Source organism: Sus scrofa, chromosome 12, assembly GCF_000003025.6.
Source record: "Sus scrofa isolate TJ Tabasco breed Duroc chromosome 12, Sscrofa11.1, whole genome shotgun sequence".
Classification (NCBI taxonomy): Eukaryota; Metazoa; Chordata; class Mammalia; order Artiodactyla; family Suidae; genus Sus; species Sus scrofa.
In genome coordinates, this window is record NC_010454.4 from 3,806,342 (window position 1) to 3,824,862 (window position 18,521).

The 18,521-nt window shown below is 60.5% G+C and overlaps 1 protein-coding gene across 5 annotated transcripts in view; it reads right to left on the bottom strand.

Annotated features, from left to right (window-relative positions):
• The window catches only part of TMC8 (transmembrane channel like 8), a 35,070-nt gene that overhangs the window by 3,998 nt on the left and 12,551 nt on the right, over positions 1-18,521 (bottom strand). For 3 of the 5 annotated variants that reach the window (XM_021066550.1, XM_021066549.1, XM_021066548.1), the window contains 15 exons: positions 18,034-18,273; positions 17,729-17,877; positions 17,273-17,422; positions 16,884-16,966; positions 16,231-16,367; positions 15,787-15,934; positions 15,252-15,422; positions 14,803-14,942; positions 13,202-13,325; positions 12,783-12,880; positions 12,399-12,582; positions 12,110-12,240; positions 11,870-12,028; positions 11,466-11,544; positions 6,369-11,074 (listed from right to left, as the gene is read on the bottom strand). In XM_021066550.1, coding sequence (XP_020922209.1) covers positions 10,889-11,074; positions 11,466-11,544; positions 11,870-12,028; positions 12,110-12,240; positions 12,399-12,582; positions 12,783-12,880; positions 13,202-13,325; positions 14,803-14,942; positions 15,252-15,422; positions 15,787-15,934; positions 16,231-16,367; positions 16,884-16,966; positions 17,273-17,422; positions 17,729-17,877; positions 18,034-18,194 — 2,100 coding nt within the window. In that variant the 5' untranslated portion in view covers positions 18,195-18,273 and the 3' untranslated portion in view covers positions 6,369-10,888. Of the gene's footprint in view, positions 1-3,391; positions 11,075-11,465; positions 11,545-11,869; positions 12,029-12,109; positions 12,241-12,398; positions 12,583-12,782; positions 12,881-13,201; positions 13,326-14,802; positions 14,943-15,251; positions 15,423-15,786; positions 15,935-16,230; positions 16,368-16,883; positions 16,967-17,272; positions 17,423-17,728; positions 17,878-18,033; positions 18,274-18,521 lie in introns of those variants that run through there. The other 2 variants (XM_021066552.1, XM_021066551.1) reach the window with 2 other exon arrangements.

Consider the following 18,521-nt stretch of genomic DNA (forward strand, 5'->3'; position numbering starts at 1 on the left):
CTGGGAACCTCCATACGCCACGAGTGTGGCCCTAAAAAAAAAAAGAAGCTGCTTCTGGGGAAAATGTCTGCCTCTTGGGTTTAGATTCTTTGTGCCCAGAATATTACTATAGAAATAAACTGAAATGGGAACACGAGCAGGAAGCACAGCGTTTGGAACACGGGTTGCGGGGCTGACACTGGATTCAACATCTAGATTCAGCGGTTTGGTCTCGGTCATTCCTGCACATCGGCCTGGCCCTCGGCAGGAGACCAGAAACTTGCCGAACGAAGCCGTCACGCTCCGCTTGCACGCTGCAGCGTGGCAGCCGCTCCCCCTCCTGGGGGAACGCGGTGAGCCCTGAGGACGCACCTGAGCGGAGGATTTCCTCCCAGGATGGGGACAAGCCAGGCTCAGAGAGGACCAGCCTCCCGTGAGCTGGCCTGATCCTGGCCCGTGGCTGGAGGCGCTCTCAGGCCTGCCCACCTTCGAGCTCAGAGGCCGCCTCATCCAGACCTGCGCTAGGTACCTTTGCGATCAGCATCTCTGCCATGTACACCTTTGCCCTGGGCATCTGCACGGCAAAGGTTCTCACGACCTAACGAATTGGCAGTAAGGCAGCTCTGCGGTAAAAGACGAAATAGGATGGTCCACCGTCTGGTTCCCTCCCAGCGACACGAGACTCCACGTTTAGGTCACATGAATGTTAGCCCTCCCGACGGTCTCTACAGCGGCAGGTACAGATGTAACGGTCTTAAAAGAGCGGATCATAAGAGCTCTGTGATTTTGACTTGCTGGAAAACGCAGTGATGGAGTTCCCGTCGTGGCGCAGTGGTTAACGAATCCGACTAGGAACCATGAGGTTGTGGGTTCGATTCCTAGCCTTGCTCAGTGGGTTAAGGATCCGGCGTTGCCGTGAGCTCTGGGGTAGGTTGCAGACGCGGCTCGGATCCCGAGTTGCTGTGGCTGTGGTGTAGGCCAGCGGCTACAGCTCCGATTCGACCCCTAGCCTGGGAACCTCCATATGCCGCAGGAGTGGCCCTAGAAAAGGCAAAAAGACAAAGAAAGAAAGAAAGAAAGAAAGAAAGAAAGAAAGAAAGAAAGAAAGAAAGAAAGAAAGAAAGAAAGAAAGAAAGAAGAAAGAAAGAGAGAAAGAAAGAAAGAAAGAAAATGGAGTGATAAAACTTACCAGAAGTGTAAAGTGAGAGTATAAAGCCAGACGGCAAATTACACCAGGAAGTGATAACGTATCAGTTTGCAGGTCCCTCAGTGATTTGAACCCGCATTTTCCTGAGAACTTCGGAACATCTAGCATCGGACATGTGACCATCCGCCATGAACGCACGACCTGAGACAAGCTCCATCACCAATCTGTGTCCTCATGTTTGGAAACCGATACCCCTCTCTCTCTCTCTCCTTTTTTTTGGGGGGGGGAGGGGCCACACCTGCAGCATATGGAGGGTCCCAGGCTAGGGGTCAAATCGGAACTGTAGCCACCAGCCTACACCATGGCTCACGACAATGCCGGATCTTTAACCCACTGGGCAATGCTAGGGATCGAACCTTCGTCCTCATGCATGCTAGTCGGGTTAGTTAACCCTTGAGCCATGACAGGAACTCCCCCCCCCCTTTTTTTGGCTGTGCCCACAGCATATAGAAGTTCCTCAGCCAGGGATTGAACCTGCGTCACAGCAGTGTCAATTCTGGATCCTTAATGACTAGGCCACCAGGAAGCAATTTTGGCAAACAAGAAAAAGTGCAAAAAAGGATAAAATACTATCGATGAATGAAAGAACTTGGAAGACAAGATACAACCCAGAAAATAAAATCAGTTATTTGTGCAGTATTACCATGACTCTATACACATTGTAAATATCTTTTTTTTTTCTTTTTGTCTTTTTGCTTTTTCTGGGGCCGCACCCACGGCATATGGAGGTTCCCAGGCTAGGGGTCGAATTGGAGCTGTAGCCACCAGCCTACGCCAGAGCCACAGCAACGCAGGATCCAAGCCACATCTGCGACCTACCCCAGAGCTCATGGCAACGCTGGATCCTTAACCCACTGAGCAAGGTCAGGGATCGAACCCGCAACCTCATGGTTCCTAGTCAGATGCGTTAACCACTGAGGCACTATGGGAACTCCTACACATTGTAAATATCTTAAGATATTTTCTATCTCATAATACAGTGTTTAAATGTCCCTTTTATTTTCTGTTGTTTTATCTTATCGGCACAATTGCCTTACGGTCAATCAGTTCGTTACACAGTGACACCACCTATGGCAAAGAGGTTTACTGGGAAAACACTGGACGTGGCCAGACCCACTGCAGCATCTGGGCTGCAGGGGCGGTGCCTGGGCTCCTGCACCCAGAGAGGTCATCTCGTTCAAAGGGACAGTCAGGAGAAGGCGTCAGAGGGAAGGACCCAGACCACAAGAGACACTGCTGGGGCGGAATCCTAAACTCGGAGAGAATGGGCGGAACCAGAGAAACAAGCCACTTAGGAAAAGCAGGACTTCAGAGGGACAGGGAGGCGCTTCGGGGGGACCAGGTGCTCACAGCCCCCAGGGGACCCTCCTCCCTGGACCCAGGACCAAAACCCACTCTCCAGCCACTCCCAGCAGACAGGCATCCACCCACACCGGCTCTCTGCTTAGGGGAAACTTTTCTGTTTTGTAGGCAGATCCTGGAGTCAATTTTGATGCAGAAAATACCTCTTAAGATCTTCCTATTGGCCTGGTCTTGCCCACACCAAATTCTCTAAGACGGACTGGGATTAAACAAAGCAGCCTTCTGAATGGGAGCTTGGGAGGGAAGGCGGAATTATTAATGGTGGGTTCCTCCCTGCCTTGTCTTTTTTTCTTTTTCAGCTGTGCCCGTGGCATACAGAAGTTCCTGTGCCAGGGCTCCAACCCTCGCCACAGCTGTAACCAGGGCTGCTGCAGTGACAGTGCTGGGTCTTTAGCCTGCTGAGCCTCAAGAGAACTCACATACTTTTTTTTTCCCCTCATGCACTATTTCACGCGGGATCTTTGAAGTTACACAGAGCTCTATCTAGAGTTTGATCTACTCTCTGGGGCGCCAGTTTGCAAACTGCTGCCAGCAAATTTCATCAATGCAACTCTGGGGCCAAACGGCCAACGGCTCAGCCCAGAGACTTCTGGAGGCCAGAATCTTCCTCCCCGGGGAAAAGGGGGGTCGAGGCTTGTGGGTGATGACACTTTTTTTTCTGCTCCCTTCAGGGCCGGGAAATGCCCTTGATTATAAAAATGGAAAGAAAAGAGCCAGCCCCCTTCGTTTCCATTCTGAGAGCCATTAATAGAAGCTGGATTTACATAAATTCACAGACTGGAGCCACTTTCTTTTTTTAGGGCAGTAGAGCTTTTGCTTTTTATTCTAATAAGACTTGTGTGGTTTTTTTTTTTTTTTTTCCTTTTGATTAGCTTCTGCATCCAGCCCACTGATAACAAGTCCATCATTTAATTAAGTAACATTCATCAACGGTGTCAGAACACTTGAAGGATGGGCTGGCACAGCGAGAGTTTGATGAAGTGAGCAGGACTCCCTGGGGCCCGGAAGCTGAGCCAGGCCAGGGTTGGGCTGAGGGGGCGGCTGTGCAGAGCTTCCTCCTGTTGCCAAAGCAAGAAGGAGCCACTGACGGCTGTGCCCAGGCCGGCCATGGGGCTGCTGCCCATCTGGGCTCCAAGGCCCTGACTCTCTAGCTTGCTTCTGTGATGACCTGAAAGCTTGGGGATTCGAGTTCCAACCCTAGAGACCCGATCCATTCGACCCGAGGTGGGCCCAGGGATCTGATTTTGAGCAAGCAGCCCACCTGTTGGGCGTTGTCGTGTGTCCTCCAAAAAGACCTATTAAGCCTTAACCCAGGTACCTGTGAAGGGGACCTTACAGATGGACGCCAGTGACCCATGCTGGATTGGGAATAAGAGCAGAGCACACACACACACACACACACACACACACGTGCACGCCGTGAGAAGACAGGCAGAGGTTGAGCGGAGCTGTCACACCCGAGGATTGCCACAGCCCCCGCGGGAGGCTTCAGACTCCTGCCTCCAGAGCCTGGAGAGGACGCTTGGCCTGAGAGCACACGGCATGCGGCACTTTGTCAGGACGCCCTGGAAACTCGCACCACCCCCTCCAAGGGATGCCTGTGAAACGGTCTGCAGCCTGGCCCTGGGGCCGCCGGTGAACGGGGGACCGCCCCTCACAGGCGCTCTGCCCTCTCGGGGTGCCTATGCTGTGTGAACCTGTCCTTCACCCAGACGCCCCCCCACTCCCTGGACGTGGTCCTTGGTGCATGGCAGCCCCACGCGAGACCCCAGGCTGCCCGGCCACCCCGCCTTCCTGCCCCACGACGACCAGGGCTCTGCAGGTCCCCTACACGTCCCACCTCCCAAGCTCGAAACGCCCCCCAGCCCCCGCCCTCTGGTAGCTGGGCAGGCTCAGTGGGTGCAAGCTTTCCTCTGTGTCCGGGAAACCCACCTCCCTTCCCCCGGGGGCTGTGCCTACACCTGCCGCATCTCAGGTGGCGGTGGGTCCCCACGGCCTTCTGGCACCGGCCTGGGAGGGCGAAGGCGGGCAACCTCTTGATGTTTCTGGACCATTTTCTCTCCTTCCTGAACGCCAGCCTTGAGCCTCAGTGTCTTCAGACACTGCCCCGCCCTGGTTACAATCGCCTAGAAATGCCGTCTGGCCCTGGAAGACTCCTGCACCTGGTTCCTGAGACCTAAGCTGCAGCTGTGCCAACGCCAGATCCGTAACACACCGAGCAAGGCCAGGGATCCAACCCACTTCCTCATGGACACGAGTCAGGTTTTTAACCCACTTAATCCCAGTTCCTGAGAGTCTCAAGACTACACTTGCCATAATTCTGGGGGATTTCAAAATACACAGAGGCAACCTTTCCAAAATCTTGGCTCTTCAGCTCCCGAACAGCCAACCTCTTGCTCCCCGTGACAGGAGTCCATTGTGAGGCTGCCCCTGAGGTGGCCAGTCCTCCAGCTGCTCAGGCCAAAGACCTGAGAGTCGTCTTCCGCAGCTCGGCTTCCCACCCATCCATCGGCAAACGCCCTTGGCCTGACCTGCAGAGTATACCCCGACCACCTCTCCAGGCCAGCTGGCTATCGCCATCTCTCCTCTGGACACTGGCAACAGCCTCACGGCCCTCTGGGATTCTACCTTCTCTTTTTTTGGCCACAATGTGGGATGCGGAAGTTCCCGGGCCAGGGATCGAACCTACGCCACAGCAGTGACAACGCCAGATCCTTAACCTGCTAGGCCACCGGGGAGCTCCAGAATGTGCTTATTTTTATCATTATCTGTCCCTCCTGCCCCACTAGAATGTGAGCTACGTGACAGCAGGGGTCGCTTTTGTTTCTGCACCTGTGTGTCCATCTTGGTGCCTTGAGTAGCATCTGGCACCAAACAGGCGCCCAACCAGTAACCGCCGAGAGAATGAACGAATGAACCGTTTGCCAGCCGGTTTCTGAGGAGTCTAGTTAGCAGGACGTGCTCAGCAAGAGTCTGAGCAGAAGTCAGGGGCCGGAGGAGGCTGGACCGGCCCTGCCCAGGTACTTCCGGGACCCAGAGGTCTGGGCTGGGCACTGTTCTCTTTTTAACGGAAACACTATGATGTGTTTGTTTTTAAAGCAAATGAGGAAATGATAGTTCAGCCTGGGCCGCTTTCAAGCGGACCCGCCCTTAAGTGGAACAGAGGCGGCTGCAACCTGAGTGTGGGGAGCCCCAGCTTCAGACAAGACCAGGAGGAAGGGCAGCCCCCTCTTGGAGAGGAGGTGTTTGACCTTGACCTTAAGGGCGACACGCTTTCCTCCTGCTTCACAGGTCCAGAAGTGGGGGCAGGGGAGAGGGCAGGGGAAGGAGGGGAGCAGGCTGAGGGGAGGAGGTGGGAGCAGACGCACCACCTCCCCTGGCTCTATTACCCCCACCCCGGGGGCAGGGGAGTCAGGGGAGCCAGACTTCCTCAGTCTCTCTCCGCCCTCCTCCTGGGTCGAGGCGCCCCACCGGAACACCCCCAACCTCCTGGGGTCACACCCAGCCAGAGGAGCTTCAGCTACAGAGCAGGCACTGGGGCAGAGTGATTGGGGCACAGCTGCCCAGGAACATGCCCTCTGCCCCCTGTAACTGGCGCTCCCCCACACACACTCACTCACAGCCCAAGAGGAAGGCAAGACCTTTTCTTGCCCAAGTCGCCACCAACCCGGAGGGGTGCCCGCCCACTGCCCCACCTGCTGAGGCCTCTGCTCTCCCAGGGCCCTGCAGGGGCGGAGGCTGGCTTCCAGAATGGCCCAGCTGTCCAGCAGCAGACATCACTTCCCAGCAACAACCCCCCCACCCCCGCCAAAGCCTCTACCATGGGTGGGGGCTCTGACTCCAGGCGCCCCGGTTGGGGGCACTTCTCTGGCCAGCATGCTGGGCGACACGCTTTCCTCCTGCTTCACGGAACTCCTGGTGGCTGGAAGAGAGGAGAGGGTGACGAGGAGCGCCCCGGCGGAGGAGGGCCCAGGACCCCACCAGCACCTCCACTCACAGCAGCCCCTTGGAGTCCATAGCATTTCATATCATGAGCCCATTTTGCAGATGAGTAGAGAGGGCCCAGGAGTTCCCGTCGTGGCTTAGCGGTTAATGAACCTGTCTAGGATCCCTGAGGACGCACGTTCGACCCCTGGCCTCACTCAGTGCGTTAAGGATCCGGCGCTACCGTGAGCTGTGGTGTAGGTCGCAGATGCAGCTCAGGCTCCTGCGTGGCTGTGGCTGTGGTGTAGGCCGGCAGCTGTAGCTCCAATTTGACCCCTCGCCTGGGAACCTCCATGAGCCTCAGGTGGGGCCCTAAAAAAAAAAAAAAAAAAAACACAAAGCCAGAGTGGGCCCAGAAGCAACTACTGGGCTACAAGTGCAGTCAGGGGCTGGTCTGAGACGCAAGCCCAAATCTCCTCTCCAGCTTGTGCTTCTGGAAATGTCTGGGCCTTCAGGTCCCACCACTGCCATGCTCCCTAGACCCGGGACCCTGAGCCTGCCACCCCAAGGCCCTGGCAGCGGCCGCTCCCAGCTTGCCTGGGTGAGCTCACCTGGCACCGCCAAGCAGAGCAGCAGAAGGAGCCTCATGGCTGTGCGGTGTGGGGCCCTCTGCCCGGGCCAGCCAGGGCTGCCTTGCTCAAGGCCACCTCCACCCATCGCTCCCTGGGGGGGTGCGTGCCTGCAGTGGGGAGATAACCTGGAGGCAGGGCTGGGCCCAGATCAGTGGCTTCTCACACCCCTGGGAACGAGGAAGGGGCTGGAGCCGAACCAGGGCTCACACTCGGCGGCCACCGCTGCGCTGCAGGAGCCTGGGCTTCCGGGTTCGGAAGGTGGAAAAGTCGCTGTCCTCACCCCAGGACGCCTCATGGGAGCTGGCAAGGGGGCGGGAGCTTGCTGAGTTTGAGACGGGCTCGCCCTGCGCTATCAGATGAAATCGTGAGGGCCCTTCGAAGGAGAACTGGTGGGCTGGGCCCCTCGGGGCTGGGGCTCAGGGCAGCCAGGAGCACAGAGAGAACAGAGGGGCCGGTGAGTGGGGACCAGGCCCCAGGCAGGACGGGCTTCTCCCCAGCCAGACCTTTTTTCGTTCGTCTTTTTAGGGCCATACCCATGGCATACAGAGGTTCCCAGGCTAGGGGTCGAATCAGAACTGTAGCCACCGGCCTACACCACAGCCACAGCAACGTGGGGCCCAAGCAGTGTCTGTGACCAACACCAGATCCTTAACCCACTGAGTGAGGCCAGGGATCGAATCTGCGTCCTCGATGGACGCTAGTTGGATTTGTCTCTGCTGAGCCACGAGGGGAACTCCAAGGTCTTCTTTTGAATGAAGTCGCTTCATCGAGCCTCGCCCTCTTGACACACTGACACGGTTGCCTGCCATGTTTTTCTCCTGGCATCACAGGACGGGGGCCTTTCACTCCTACGCAGGCACCTCCCTCAGGGAAGAGGTCGGGTCCCCAGGGAACCACGGGCTTCCCTCCACAGCCACCCCGTCAACCCGCACCCCCAGCACAGCTGGAAGGGCACCTGCCCGGGGAAGGCCAGTTACAGCCCTGCCCCCGGGCCCCGAGGCCCCGAGGTCTGGGAGCGCTGGGAAGCTGGTCTGGGCAGGGGACCCTGCCCATCCTCGAGCAGCAGGGGGGAGGGGCGGTTGTGTGCTGGGGGTGGGGAGCCAGAGCCTGGGCCCCAAGTCCTGGAGCTCCTCTGGGGACCAGGTGTGTCTGCCTCCCGGGTAGTCCCTTCTCCCCAGGGGGCAAGAGTCAGCATCTACCCCTCACCACCCAGCTCCTGACTTGCACCCCTGGGAGGTGCCCTGGGGACCCACTACCTCTCTGCACTTGGGAAGCAGGAGCTAATTTGCTTAGTTTCCCAGCAAAATTCCCTTCTAGAAAGTCTGTTTTCATCCTGCAGAGAGGGGCGGGAAGGGATGGAGGACGGGAGGCAGACAGCGGGGCTGCCTCAGCTGCTGCCAACTGACTGCCTGAAGACCCGGCTTCCCTCTGAGTTGTGCTGGGCTGGGACTGGAGCTAAGGCGGCTCAGGAGCAAGCCCCCCATCAGTGTTCTTGGGGAGCCTGTCCAAGCAGAGAGCAGCGGGCGGACTCGAGGGACAGCTGCTCCAGGCCTCGGTGGGACCGGGGACCCCTCTCCAGCCACGGCCTGCGTGCCCGTCAGATTGGGACTATTCTCTCTTCTTCTCCACAGGCTACGCAGGCCTGAGGAGGCCGCCCCAGCTTAGCCCAGGTCGCCCGGACGGAGGGGAGTCGGGGTGTCCTCCAAGCTCTCCGGTCGCCCACTACAGACCGAGGCCCAGTCTCTGTGATAAACGGCCTTACCAGCATCTCCTCGTTCCCTTCACGGCGCATTCCCGGGAGGGTCCCCAGAAGGGGTCTGTGCTGGGCCGGCCTGGCCTGCGTAGCTGGGAGCCCTCCCGGGGCTGGGGGGAGAATGCTGAACCCCCCGGGGTGGTTTCCTCCGGCCCTTGTCCCCCTGCACTGGGCGGTGGCACCTGGAGAGGCCCCCGATTCACTTATTGCGACACCCCCCACCCCGGGGCTGTCCCTGCAGAGGCTTGCCGTCTCCAGCCCCCTGTCACCTACAGAAAATCACCCACGCCCAGCCGTGGGTGTGCTGTTCTGTCCTCACTCTGACAGTCCTTGTGGCCTCGGATTCCATTCCCGCAGCCCAGCCCCACGCGCAGCCACCTCACACCTCTGCTCAGGCCGCTCTTCCGCCTTCCGCCCCCGTCTGAGCCCTCCCTCCTCGAGGCCCCGCCGGGCCCCCGCCCCGAGAAACCCTCCTGCTGCCGGTGACAGCTCCCCCAGAGCTGGGCAGGCACGTGCACGGGGGCCACCGGGGCCACCTCCCATCTCTCCTGCTCTGCTCCTTTAGGTGAAGGACCACACTGCAATCGGACCTCAATGGCCAGGGAGGGAAGGGCCAGGACTACTCACGCATCGGGACACTTCCTCCATAATGGCTCATTACGTCCTCGCAACTGCTCGCAGAGGGTGGCGCTGTCCCCAGGTTCTGGCCGAGCCAGCTGAGGCCCAAAGCCTGGGCTCCCCAGGGTCTAGCTCTCTTCCCCTCCGTCTCCTACCGGCCCTGGGCTGCGCTTGGCCGGTTCTCTGACCGCACGTGAAGGTGAGGAGGACACGACGCTTTGAGGCTGCAGGTGGCGCCACTTAGCGCCCATCAGCATCGTCCCCAGGGGCTCGGGAAACCCCTCCGCTAGGCCCCACCCTTTGAGGAGGTGGGGCAGGGCCTAAGAATTGGCATTTCTGACAAGTTCCAGGGTGATGTCGCTGCCCACACTTTAGCCCTCAGCTGCTAATTAACATGCGTCACTTTCTTTGGGGCCAGGCTGGTCACCTCCCCGGACTGAGCACACAGCTCCCTGTGTCTCCCTCGCAGTCTCATCACCAGCCCTGCAACAGGGCCTGCGCTTGTTGACAGACGATGGGTCATGTGATGCTGGCTGAGAGAGAAGGACAGTGACAGGAGGAGCCGAACCAGCCAAGCCTCTATGACATCGCAAAGCCCCTGGGCTGAGGGCACCAGGCCAGAGCCACCCGGATGCCGGGTCGAGGCGGGGAGTCCAGCCAGGCACTGGAAGCAGAGGCTCTCAAACCCGTCCTGGGGCGTCTCCCGAACTTCGCTCCCAGGAAGGAGGCCGCAGTTCTCGAGCCTGGCTGCCTGGAAGTTTCAGAAAGTCCCGACGCCGGGCTACTGGCTGTGCCTGGATCAACCACATCGGAACCGCTGGCACAGGGCCCTCTTGGCAGGCATTCTCTGGGACCTAGAGCTCCGGGTGGAGAGCCCCTGCAGCCCTGGCGCCCGAGGCTTGGGGATCCTGGACAGCCAGCTCCCTCCTCTCAGGGCCCACACAGTGTGGCTCACAGCACAGGTCAAATCTCAGCTCTGCCCTGCTGACTCCTAACGTCTGTGGCCCTCAATGGTCGCACGCGTGGGGGGGATCAGGAGGTTGGGTGGGGTGTGAGCAGGCAGAACACAGCAGGTCCCCGCAGGTCTGCTCTCACTTGGGGCAGGTCCCCCTCCCGCCCGGTAGCAAGTTCTGAGCACTCCCAGGGGATGTGTATTATTTACAAACTGCCTTCACTGACGACTGACTGGACCGTGTAATGTTCTCAACATTATAAAACATTCGGCAAAAATAGAAATTCTCAAGGACTGAGATAAAAATATCAATACAAATTCCCATCTGGAATGTACCATCCCACCTGGAAGGCCCACCGAGAGAGGCGGTGGTCACCAGGGAGCTGCAACGGGGGCCCTGGGGAGGCTCTGGGAAGAGGTGGGGGCCGGTGCTACAGCTCGGAACCACTGGGGAAGCGGAATCAAAGGGAGGGTCCCGGCCTGGGGGACCCCGGTCCTGGGGAGCCCGGGCAGGGGGATCCGGGGCAGAAGAATCTCAAGCGCGAACCTCGGGAGAGAGGGGACTCAGGCCCCAGAGAGTCGCCAAGGCCGGGCTCAGGCAGCAGCCGCGACAGGTCATCCACCAGGTGCCACTTCTCCTGGACTTGCTGGGGCGGCGGAGGGGAGCGAGGGACGCATAAGGAGCAGGGTCGCCTCCCGCCAGCGGGCGGGGCAGAAGCCGACCCCGCCCCAGCAGCTCCGAGGCCCCGCCCCGCCCCGCCCCGCCCGGCCCCCACCTGCGCCCCGCCCAGCCTGCCAGAGACCACGCCCCCGCCAGAATCCCACTATCTGCCTCAGCCCAAGGCCGCAGTCCCATTAAACCAGCTCCCCAAGCCTGAAGCCACATTCCTGTCGTCTGCCTCCCGGCCTGAGGCCTAGGATCCAGTTCCCTCCCTCCACCTTCCCCGCTTTTATCCGAAGCCTGAGGCCATAACTCCCAACAGGGTCTCACCCCAAGCCGTGGCCCCTCCCCAGTCCCCCAGTCCAGCGGAAACTCACCCACACCAGCTGCTTCCGGAGCCCCCGGATGGCTCTTGCATTGGCTTGGGTCTGGGAGACGCACACCGTCAGACCAAGGCTTTGGACAGACAGGGATGCAAGGTCACCCCCATACTTCCTCCCTTAAAAAAAAAAAACCCCTCGGCCCCTCGCCTCTAAATGTCGATTAAGAGAAACTCAAAGGCGCAGCTTCCCCGGGGGCCATGTAAGGTGCCCGTGCCCCGCATGAGGACCTGAGGGGCTTCCCAGGGGCACGGGGGACGAACCCCAGGCCACCTGCCCTCCTCCTGGGCTCTCCTTGTGGGGCTCCCAGACTCCATGCGGCTGGCTGGGGGTGTCCGGGAAGGAAGGAGCCCTCCTCCTAGGCGATCCCTCCCTCCGCCCCCCGCTTCCCTGAGAGGCACCTGAGCAGGATGAGGAGAGGGAGGCTGAAGGCGTGGGAGCCCAGGTAGTGGAGGATGTGCTGGCCGAGGGGCGGGAGCCAGAGGGTCACCAGCTCTGGCACCACCTGCCAGGGGGCCGAGTAGTTGGTGAAGAGGCCACAGTTCCAGGAGGAGTGGATGCTGGGGAGAGACGGCCAGAGGAGGGCTGGTGTCAGGGCCCGGTGAGGAGCTGCTGCCCGGGGGCCCGGCCCCTCCGCTCACCTGCTGACCACATAGCCCAAGGGCACGGTGGCCAGGAGCAGGCCCAGGACGAGCACCAGCTGGAAGAAGAAGAGGGAGCTGGAGGCTCGGAATCGCCGAACGGAGGCCCTGGAGTTCCTCAGCAGGGTGTACTGGGGGAGCAACAGCGTGGGGTGTCAGATGGACGCCCCAGAAGGGACAGGCGGGGCAGCAGCAGGAGGCGAGGCTGCTGGGTTGATGGCACTCGAGGTGCCCACACAGCTGCGCCCCCACCCCCACCCCCTGCCACCAGCCCGGCCCGAGCTCTCACCTTCTTGATGTAGAAAGTGAGGAAGATGAAGACGCTGTTGAGCAGGGGCAGCAGCGGGCAGTAGAAGAGGCCCATCCAGGTGACCGTCTGCCCCTCCACAATGTCCAGCACATTCTTGGGCACCAGGAACTCCTCCCGGTCCAGCCAGACCCAGAACCTGCCCGAGAGCCGCTCCACCAGCAGCCTGGGGGAGGGGAGCGTCCAGGTACCCACCACCCAGCAGGGGCGTGTGGACCTCGCCAGTCCTGGCCGTGGACCGTCCCACACTCCCTCCCATGGACACACGTGTGTAGAACTGCGCACCCTTGGCTGTGGGCACGGGCCATCCCCAGACACACTCACGCCACCCCGTGGTGTCCCCCCGCTCCCCGCTTGGTGGCTCACCTCCTAGGCAGGGTCACAAGGAAGGCGAAGGCCACCGTGAGGAGGAAGTTGAAGATGCTGAGCTTGAACAGCTCCTCCCCCACCGAGTTCTCCCAGCACTGGTCAGAGGAGGCATTTGTCACCACGCTCTGTCCCCAATAGCCTTCACCCGCCCGTTGGGGGACTCTGTGGTATAGGGGCCTTGCTTGGGGTCTGATATGACTGCTCAGTGAAACCCCAGACCCGCAGGGTAAGATTTGAGCCGAGAAAGCCCCCTGTCAGGGCTGCCTCCTTGCTCAGTGCAGAGTGTGCCGCCCCCTGGAGGTGGCTGCTGGGAGGGCAGCTCTGCCCACAGCCTCCCACCAAGGGACCAGGGGATGGAAGAGGTGGGGCTTTGCGGGAGGGCGGGAGGGACAGGCCCTGACAGAGGCAGCAGCCACCTGGTAGTCACAGGCGTTGTAGCCGTAGGACTCGCAGCTGGTCTGGTTTCTGCCGAGGCACAAGACAGTCTGGCCCAGCGAGAAGGAGAACATTCCCAGGCTGGCCAGCTTCAGCACCACGCACCTGGGGGGCGGGGGCGGGGGGCTGTGTCAGGGGAGCCCAGGACAAAGGTGTGGCTGACATCCGTGTGAGCCCAGCGCCCCCGAAAACCCAGAGCCCAACCTCCTCCATCTGTGGCCATGTTCCCAAAGTACGGCCTCCAGAACCTTGGCCTTGGCTCCAGGTGATTCACAGAAGAAAGGTTCTTTTTTTTTTAATTTTATGGCCGCACCTGCCGCATGTGGAAGTTCCCAAGCCAGGGACTGAATGTGAGCCACAGCTGCGACCTGAGCTGCCCGTCAGGTTCTTCAGCCACTGCACCACAGCGGGAGCTCCGCAGTGGAAAGGCTCTGTTTCAGTCAGTTTGGGAGGCACTGCCCCCAGCTTGGAGACTCACAGGCACATATGCGCCTTTCTGTCATTAGCGCAGGTGGGATCCTCTAACGTGTGTGGCCTATCAGTACACAGTCCCTATGTCACAAACACAGGCGCACACGCTCCTGAGTGATACATAACCCGCTCCCACAGGAAGGGTGGCCTGACCCCAGATCTCTGTCTGCCCGTGTATTTTACCACTGACGAGGGCAGGAGCCTGGCCGCGGGATCAGTGGTTCTGCAGGGGGGGCTGGGTGGGTGGGGCTTTTCTTGTCTTTCTTTTTTTTTTTTTTTTCACGCGCACAGCATTTGGACGAGCTGGGGCCAGGGACTGAACCTGTGTCGCAGTGACAGCACCGGATCATTACCCTGCTGAGCCATTGGGGAACTCGAGCAGGGAGGTGTTTTTGATGTTTCATTGTTTGAACGTTTTGAATTGTTTTACCACATGCATGTGCTATTACTCATTCCAAAAATACAATTCCAAACCAAACACAGTCCATCTTGGAGGGACGCTGAGCGGGCTCCGGACAGCTTTTGCACCAGGGAAGCCCGAGGAAAAGCAGGCCCTGCTGAGTGAGGGGTGGGGGGCAGACAGAGAGAGACCCTGCGCCGGAGCTGGTGGCGGGGGCGGTCCTGTGGGTGGACCTGAGTCCTGAGAGGGGAGATGGAGCCCTGCAGGCGGGGGAGAGCCTGCCTTTGAACACCCCCGTGGGAGGCACAGTGAGCCTGGCGCTTTCGAACCTCAGTTTCCTCATTCATCCAGTGGGAGAGGATAGTTCTGACCTCACAGGTCACATGAGGTGTCCAGGTGAGAGGTACAGGCCCTTGGAGCATGTGGAGGGAGCTGTGTTCCTGACTGTGAGGCTGTGGTACCCAGGGTCCCCTGGCAAGAGTCACTGGCCCTTCTGAAGGCTGGAGCTTGGTCCAGGCTGCTGGCTTGCTTTGGATGGAGGGGATGGGGGACCTCAGACCAGGGCCCACGAGACCATGCGGAGGCAGCTGCCTGCCCTCCCTTGCTCTCAGGACCCCTCGGGCCACGTGATAAGCAAGGTGGGTGGCAGGACACAGCCCTTCCCTGCCTTCCACGCACTGTCCCACCTGTCACCCCCAACGTGGCACTCACCAGATGAGGGTGAGGTTGACCTCAGTGTTGGGAGGGTAGTTCTCCAGCTGGACCAGGAAAACAAACAGCAAGGGGCCGAGAAAGTTGACCAGGGCGATGACCCCAGGAGGCAGGTACTGGAGCAGCAGAAACAGGGACTCCTGCGGGGAGAAGCAGGTAAGGCGGTGCCGTGGGCTGGAGGGCCCCCAGTGGCTCCCCCATTCCCTCGGACCCCTCAAGTGTAACTCTGGCACAGGCCTGGCATCTGGGAGCCCACGGAGTATCCCCAGTGGCAGCATGGCATGGCAGTGTGGGCAACAGCCACAGGTACAGCCAGTCTGACTTGGTCGTGACCCTGGGTGAACTGCTTTAACCTGAGGCTCAGTTTTCTCTTCTGTAAAGTGGGACCACCCCACGTCCTCCCCAGTTCTGGCCGGAATTAAATAAATGCATTGTCAGTCGCCTGGCACCTCCTTGTTGTCCTGCGAGTACTTGGTGGCCCAGAAGATGGCGCTGATGGCCCCCACCACCAGGAGCCCGATGAGGACATTGATCCGCACGTAGGTGAGCAGGTGGCAGACCCTCTGGGCCCGGGTCTGCTGCTGCACCAGCAGCAAGTGTCGCCCCTCCTCCAGCTCCACCTGTGGGGGCAGGTGCGGAGGTGGGTGAGGGCTGGCCAAGCGGAGCAGAGGCTGCCTGCCAACAGCCCCGGGTTGGTGCACACGGGGAAACGGGCTGCCAGGCTCTGGGCAAGGTTGGGGTGACGCTGGGACGGGGACAGGCTGGCTGGCTTTATCTCGAGCACCCCCAGCCCATGCAGGTGAGCGCTCACACCTGGACATGGCACAGCCCCCGCCTCCAGCTGGAAAACCCTGTGTGTATACACACTGGCAGGCCCACTCACACTTACCCAGACACACACACGCATACACACGGTCCCCACATGCCTCACACTCACTCCCACTTACACTCACATCTCACACTCACCCACATCCTTGCACGCACCTTGAACTCGTTGCTAATCTCATGCTTCTTGATGGTGGCTGCCCCCTGGCCCTGGATGCAAAAGTCCCAGGAGGAGAAGACCTTGGCACTGAGGGGCGATCTGTAGTCCTGGCCCAGGAACAGCTTCTGTGGCAGCCCCTTCACCATCCTGGCGGGGGCGGGAGGCCAGGGCTCAGCTCTGATCAGGCCGGGAAGCCCCTGGCAGCCCCAGGTGCCGGCTTGGGCCTTGGCCTGGGTGGGGGGTGGGGATATGGGGCTGGTGGCTCCCACCCCTGAGGTCTGCAGTTGGGGAGGCAGAGTTCAGGCCCTGGAACCACCCATGAGCCTTACTGAATGGGGGCAGGGGTGGGGCTTCCTGTTAACTTGGAGGGGTACCACGCCAGGGGGAGAGCTGATTCAGGAAGACCCCCTGGAAAGGGGTAGAGGCAGGGGCTCTGCTCTCACCGCCGGAGAATCCCACAGAAGCAGAGGAGCAGGCAGGCCAGCGGGCTTAGGAGGTAGGCCAGGCGGATGTTGTACGCAGAGCTGCTCTCGGGCGGCGCCCGATACGCTCCGTAAAAGAGGTAGGTGTTGTTGAAGGCCTGGGGACGTGGGTGACAACTGAGCCCAGGGACGTGGGTGACAACTGAGCCCGCTGTGTGCTAAGTCTTTGTATTAACCCACCAATCCTCTCATAACCCCATCAGGTAGGGAGTAAGCGTACCCCCACTTCACAGAGGTTCAGAGTGGTCAGGCACCTTGTCTGAGGACACACAGCTTGGAGGAAGAGCAGGGACTGGAGCACAGGAGCCTGCGCTGGAACCACTCAGCAGTTCCAGGGCAGGGGGGTGCTTATCCCAGGAGCCTGGGCCCTTTACCTCTCTTGTCCCTGGTACCCCACCCCAGCTGGACTCTGAGGGCCGTGGGCACATGTCCTTGGACCTGGCTGTGCACAGTGGCCTCAGCCTCTCTCACCCCATTGCTGACCCAACCAGCCTGTCCACGTGAGACCGTCCCCCTAGAAGCCGACATGCTCTTGGAGGGGTGGGGGTTCCTCTTGGACTGGAGTCCCCTGAGGCCAGATCCCCAGGTCCCTCAGCCAGGACAGACCCACTCACCCGGCCAGTTAAAACGTTCCAAAGGAGATTGTTGAACTTGGGAACACCCGTCTGGGCTTGGCTGCCACTGGGACACTGGAGGGCTGTCGGGGCGGGAGGGGGCCGATAGGAAGTGTCCGCAAGGGATAAGAGAGGCCCTGCCCCTCCCACCCCACAGCCCCCAATCTCGGGGGGAGGCCTGAGCAGGTCCCGAGGGCACGTCAGGAGGCCTGTCATGCAAAAGGTGAGGTCAGCTAGTGTCCCAGGGCTGGAGCCAAGCAGGACCAAGCCCAGGGCCGAGACACAGAGGGTCGGGGCTGTCCCATCACTCTGAGCCCGGGACCAGCCCCGCCCCCAGGCTCAGGTGCGCTGGGGAGCACTGTCTCCTTCTGCTCGGGCCAGGCACTCACTGAAGTTCAGAGCAGGTCCCGGGTCGGGGGGGTGGCGCCAGACCAGGGGCAGCAGGATGAAGCTGGAGTTCAGAAGCAGGGTCAGCAGATTAAGAAGCAGCAGGAAGCGGAGGAAGGTGAAGTAAGACTGGATTCCGGTGCCGAAGAGGCCTGTGGGGAACAGCAGATGGGCCAGGAGGTGCCAAGCAGGGGCGCAGCTGGTGTCTGTGGGGTGAGGGCTGACCAACCCAGCGGGTGTGGGTGACCCCGCCTCACCCACTTTCTGGAGTACTTAGCAGTACCTCTAACAGCCACCAGGGGTGCCCTCACCCATCAAGGTTTGGGGGTGCGCGGGCGGCTGGTGGGGCCTGAGGGGTGCAGTGGCAAAGGGGGAGGACGCCCTCTCCTGGTTTCTAAAGTGGACACTGAGACTGTGGAGAGGGGAGGCGGGACGTGGGGAGGGGGTACAGTTCCTACCCCCGATCTCGTAGAGAGCCCCCTCCCAGAGCCCGCAGCCCTGGGCCAGCTGCCGCGCGGCCTCCCCCAGGCGCTGTCCTGCGATCTGCCGCCTGCGAAGCCACTGCTGCCACCACGAGCTCTTCACCCCCTGGGGCTCCCGCAGCTGCCTGGGATGGGGTGGTGATGGGGGTGTCCCTGAGTCACTCAGTGTGCCCACCCCTGGACCGGGGAGTCCCTCCCCCATCCAACAGGCGCATCCTCCCCCTCCCCTCCTCGCTGCTGCTGTGCTCTGGGCCGTGTTCTGCGCTGCGCTGGGCGCTCACCGGATGAGGCGCTTGTCCACCATGGCGTAGGGCAGCATCCGCAGGGGCTCCTGGGAGGAGCACAGCCGCTCCATCTCCTGCTCCCATAGGTCCTCGCCTGCCGGCTTGGGTTCTGGATCCTGGGGGGCCTGGCCCCCCTGCACTGACCACTGCCGCAGCATCTCTGGGGTCTGGGGTTGCAAGGCCTCCCTCCTGGGAGAGACGTGGGGTGGCTGCTGGGCGAGCCTCAAGGTCCTGGCCCTGGGGTGGCCAGAAATGAAGAGAAAGAACCCTTTTGGAGGAGGTCCAGGTCAGTCTCCAGCCACACCTCAAAGCAACACATGACCTCAGTTTCCCCATCTATCAAATGGGCAAAAAGGTCCAAAGGGCTCAGAAAGAGAGGGTGTCACAACAACGCCAAGGCCAGGGGTGGCCACAGTTAAGCGTGGTGGGCCCAAGGCCCGCTCTGCCCCACTCCAACCGGCTACCTGAGGCCACAGACAGGCCTT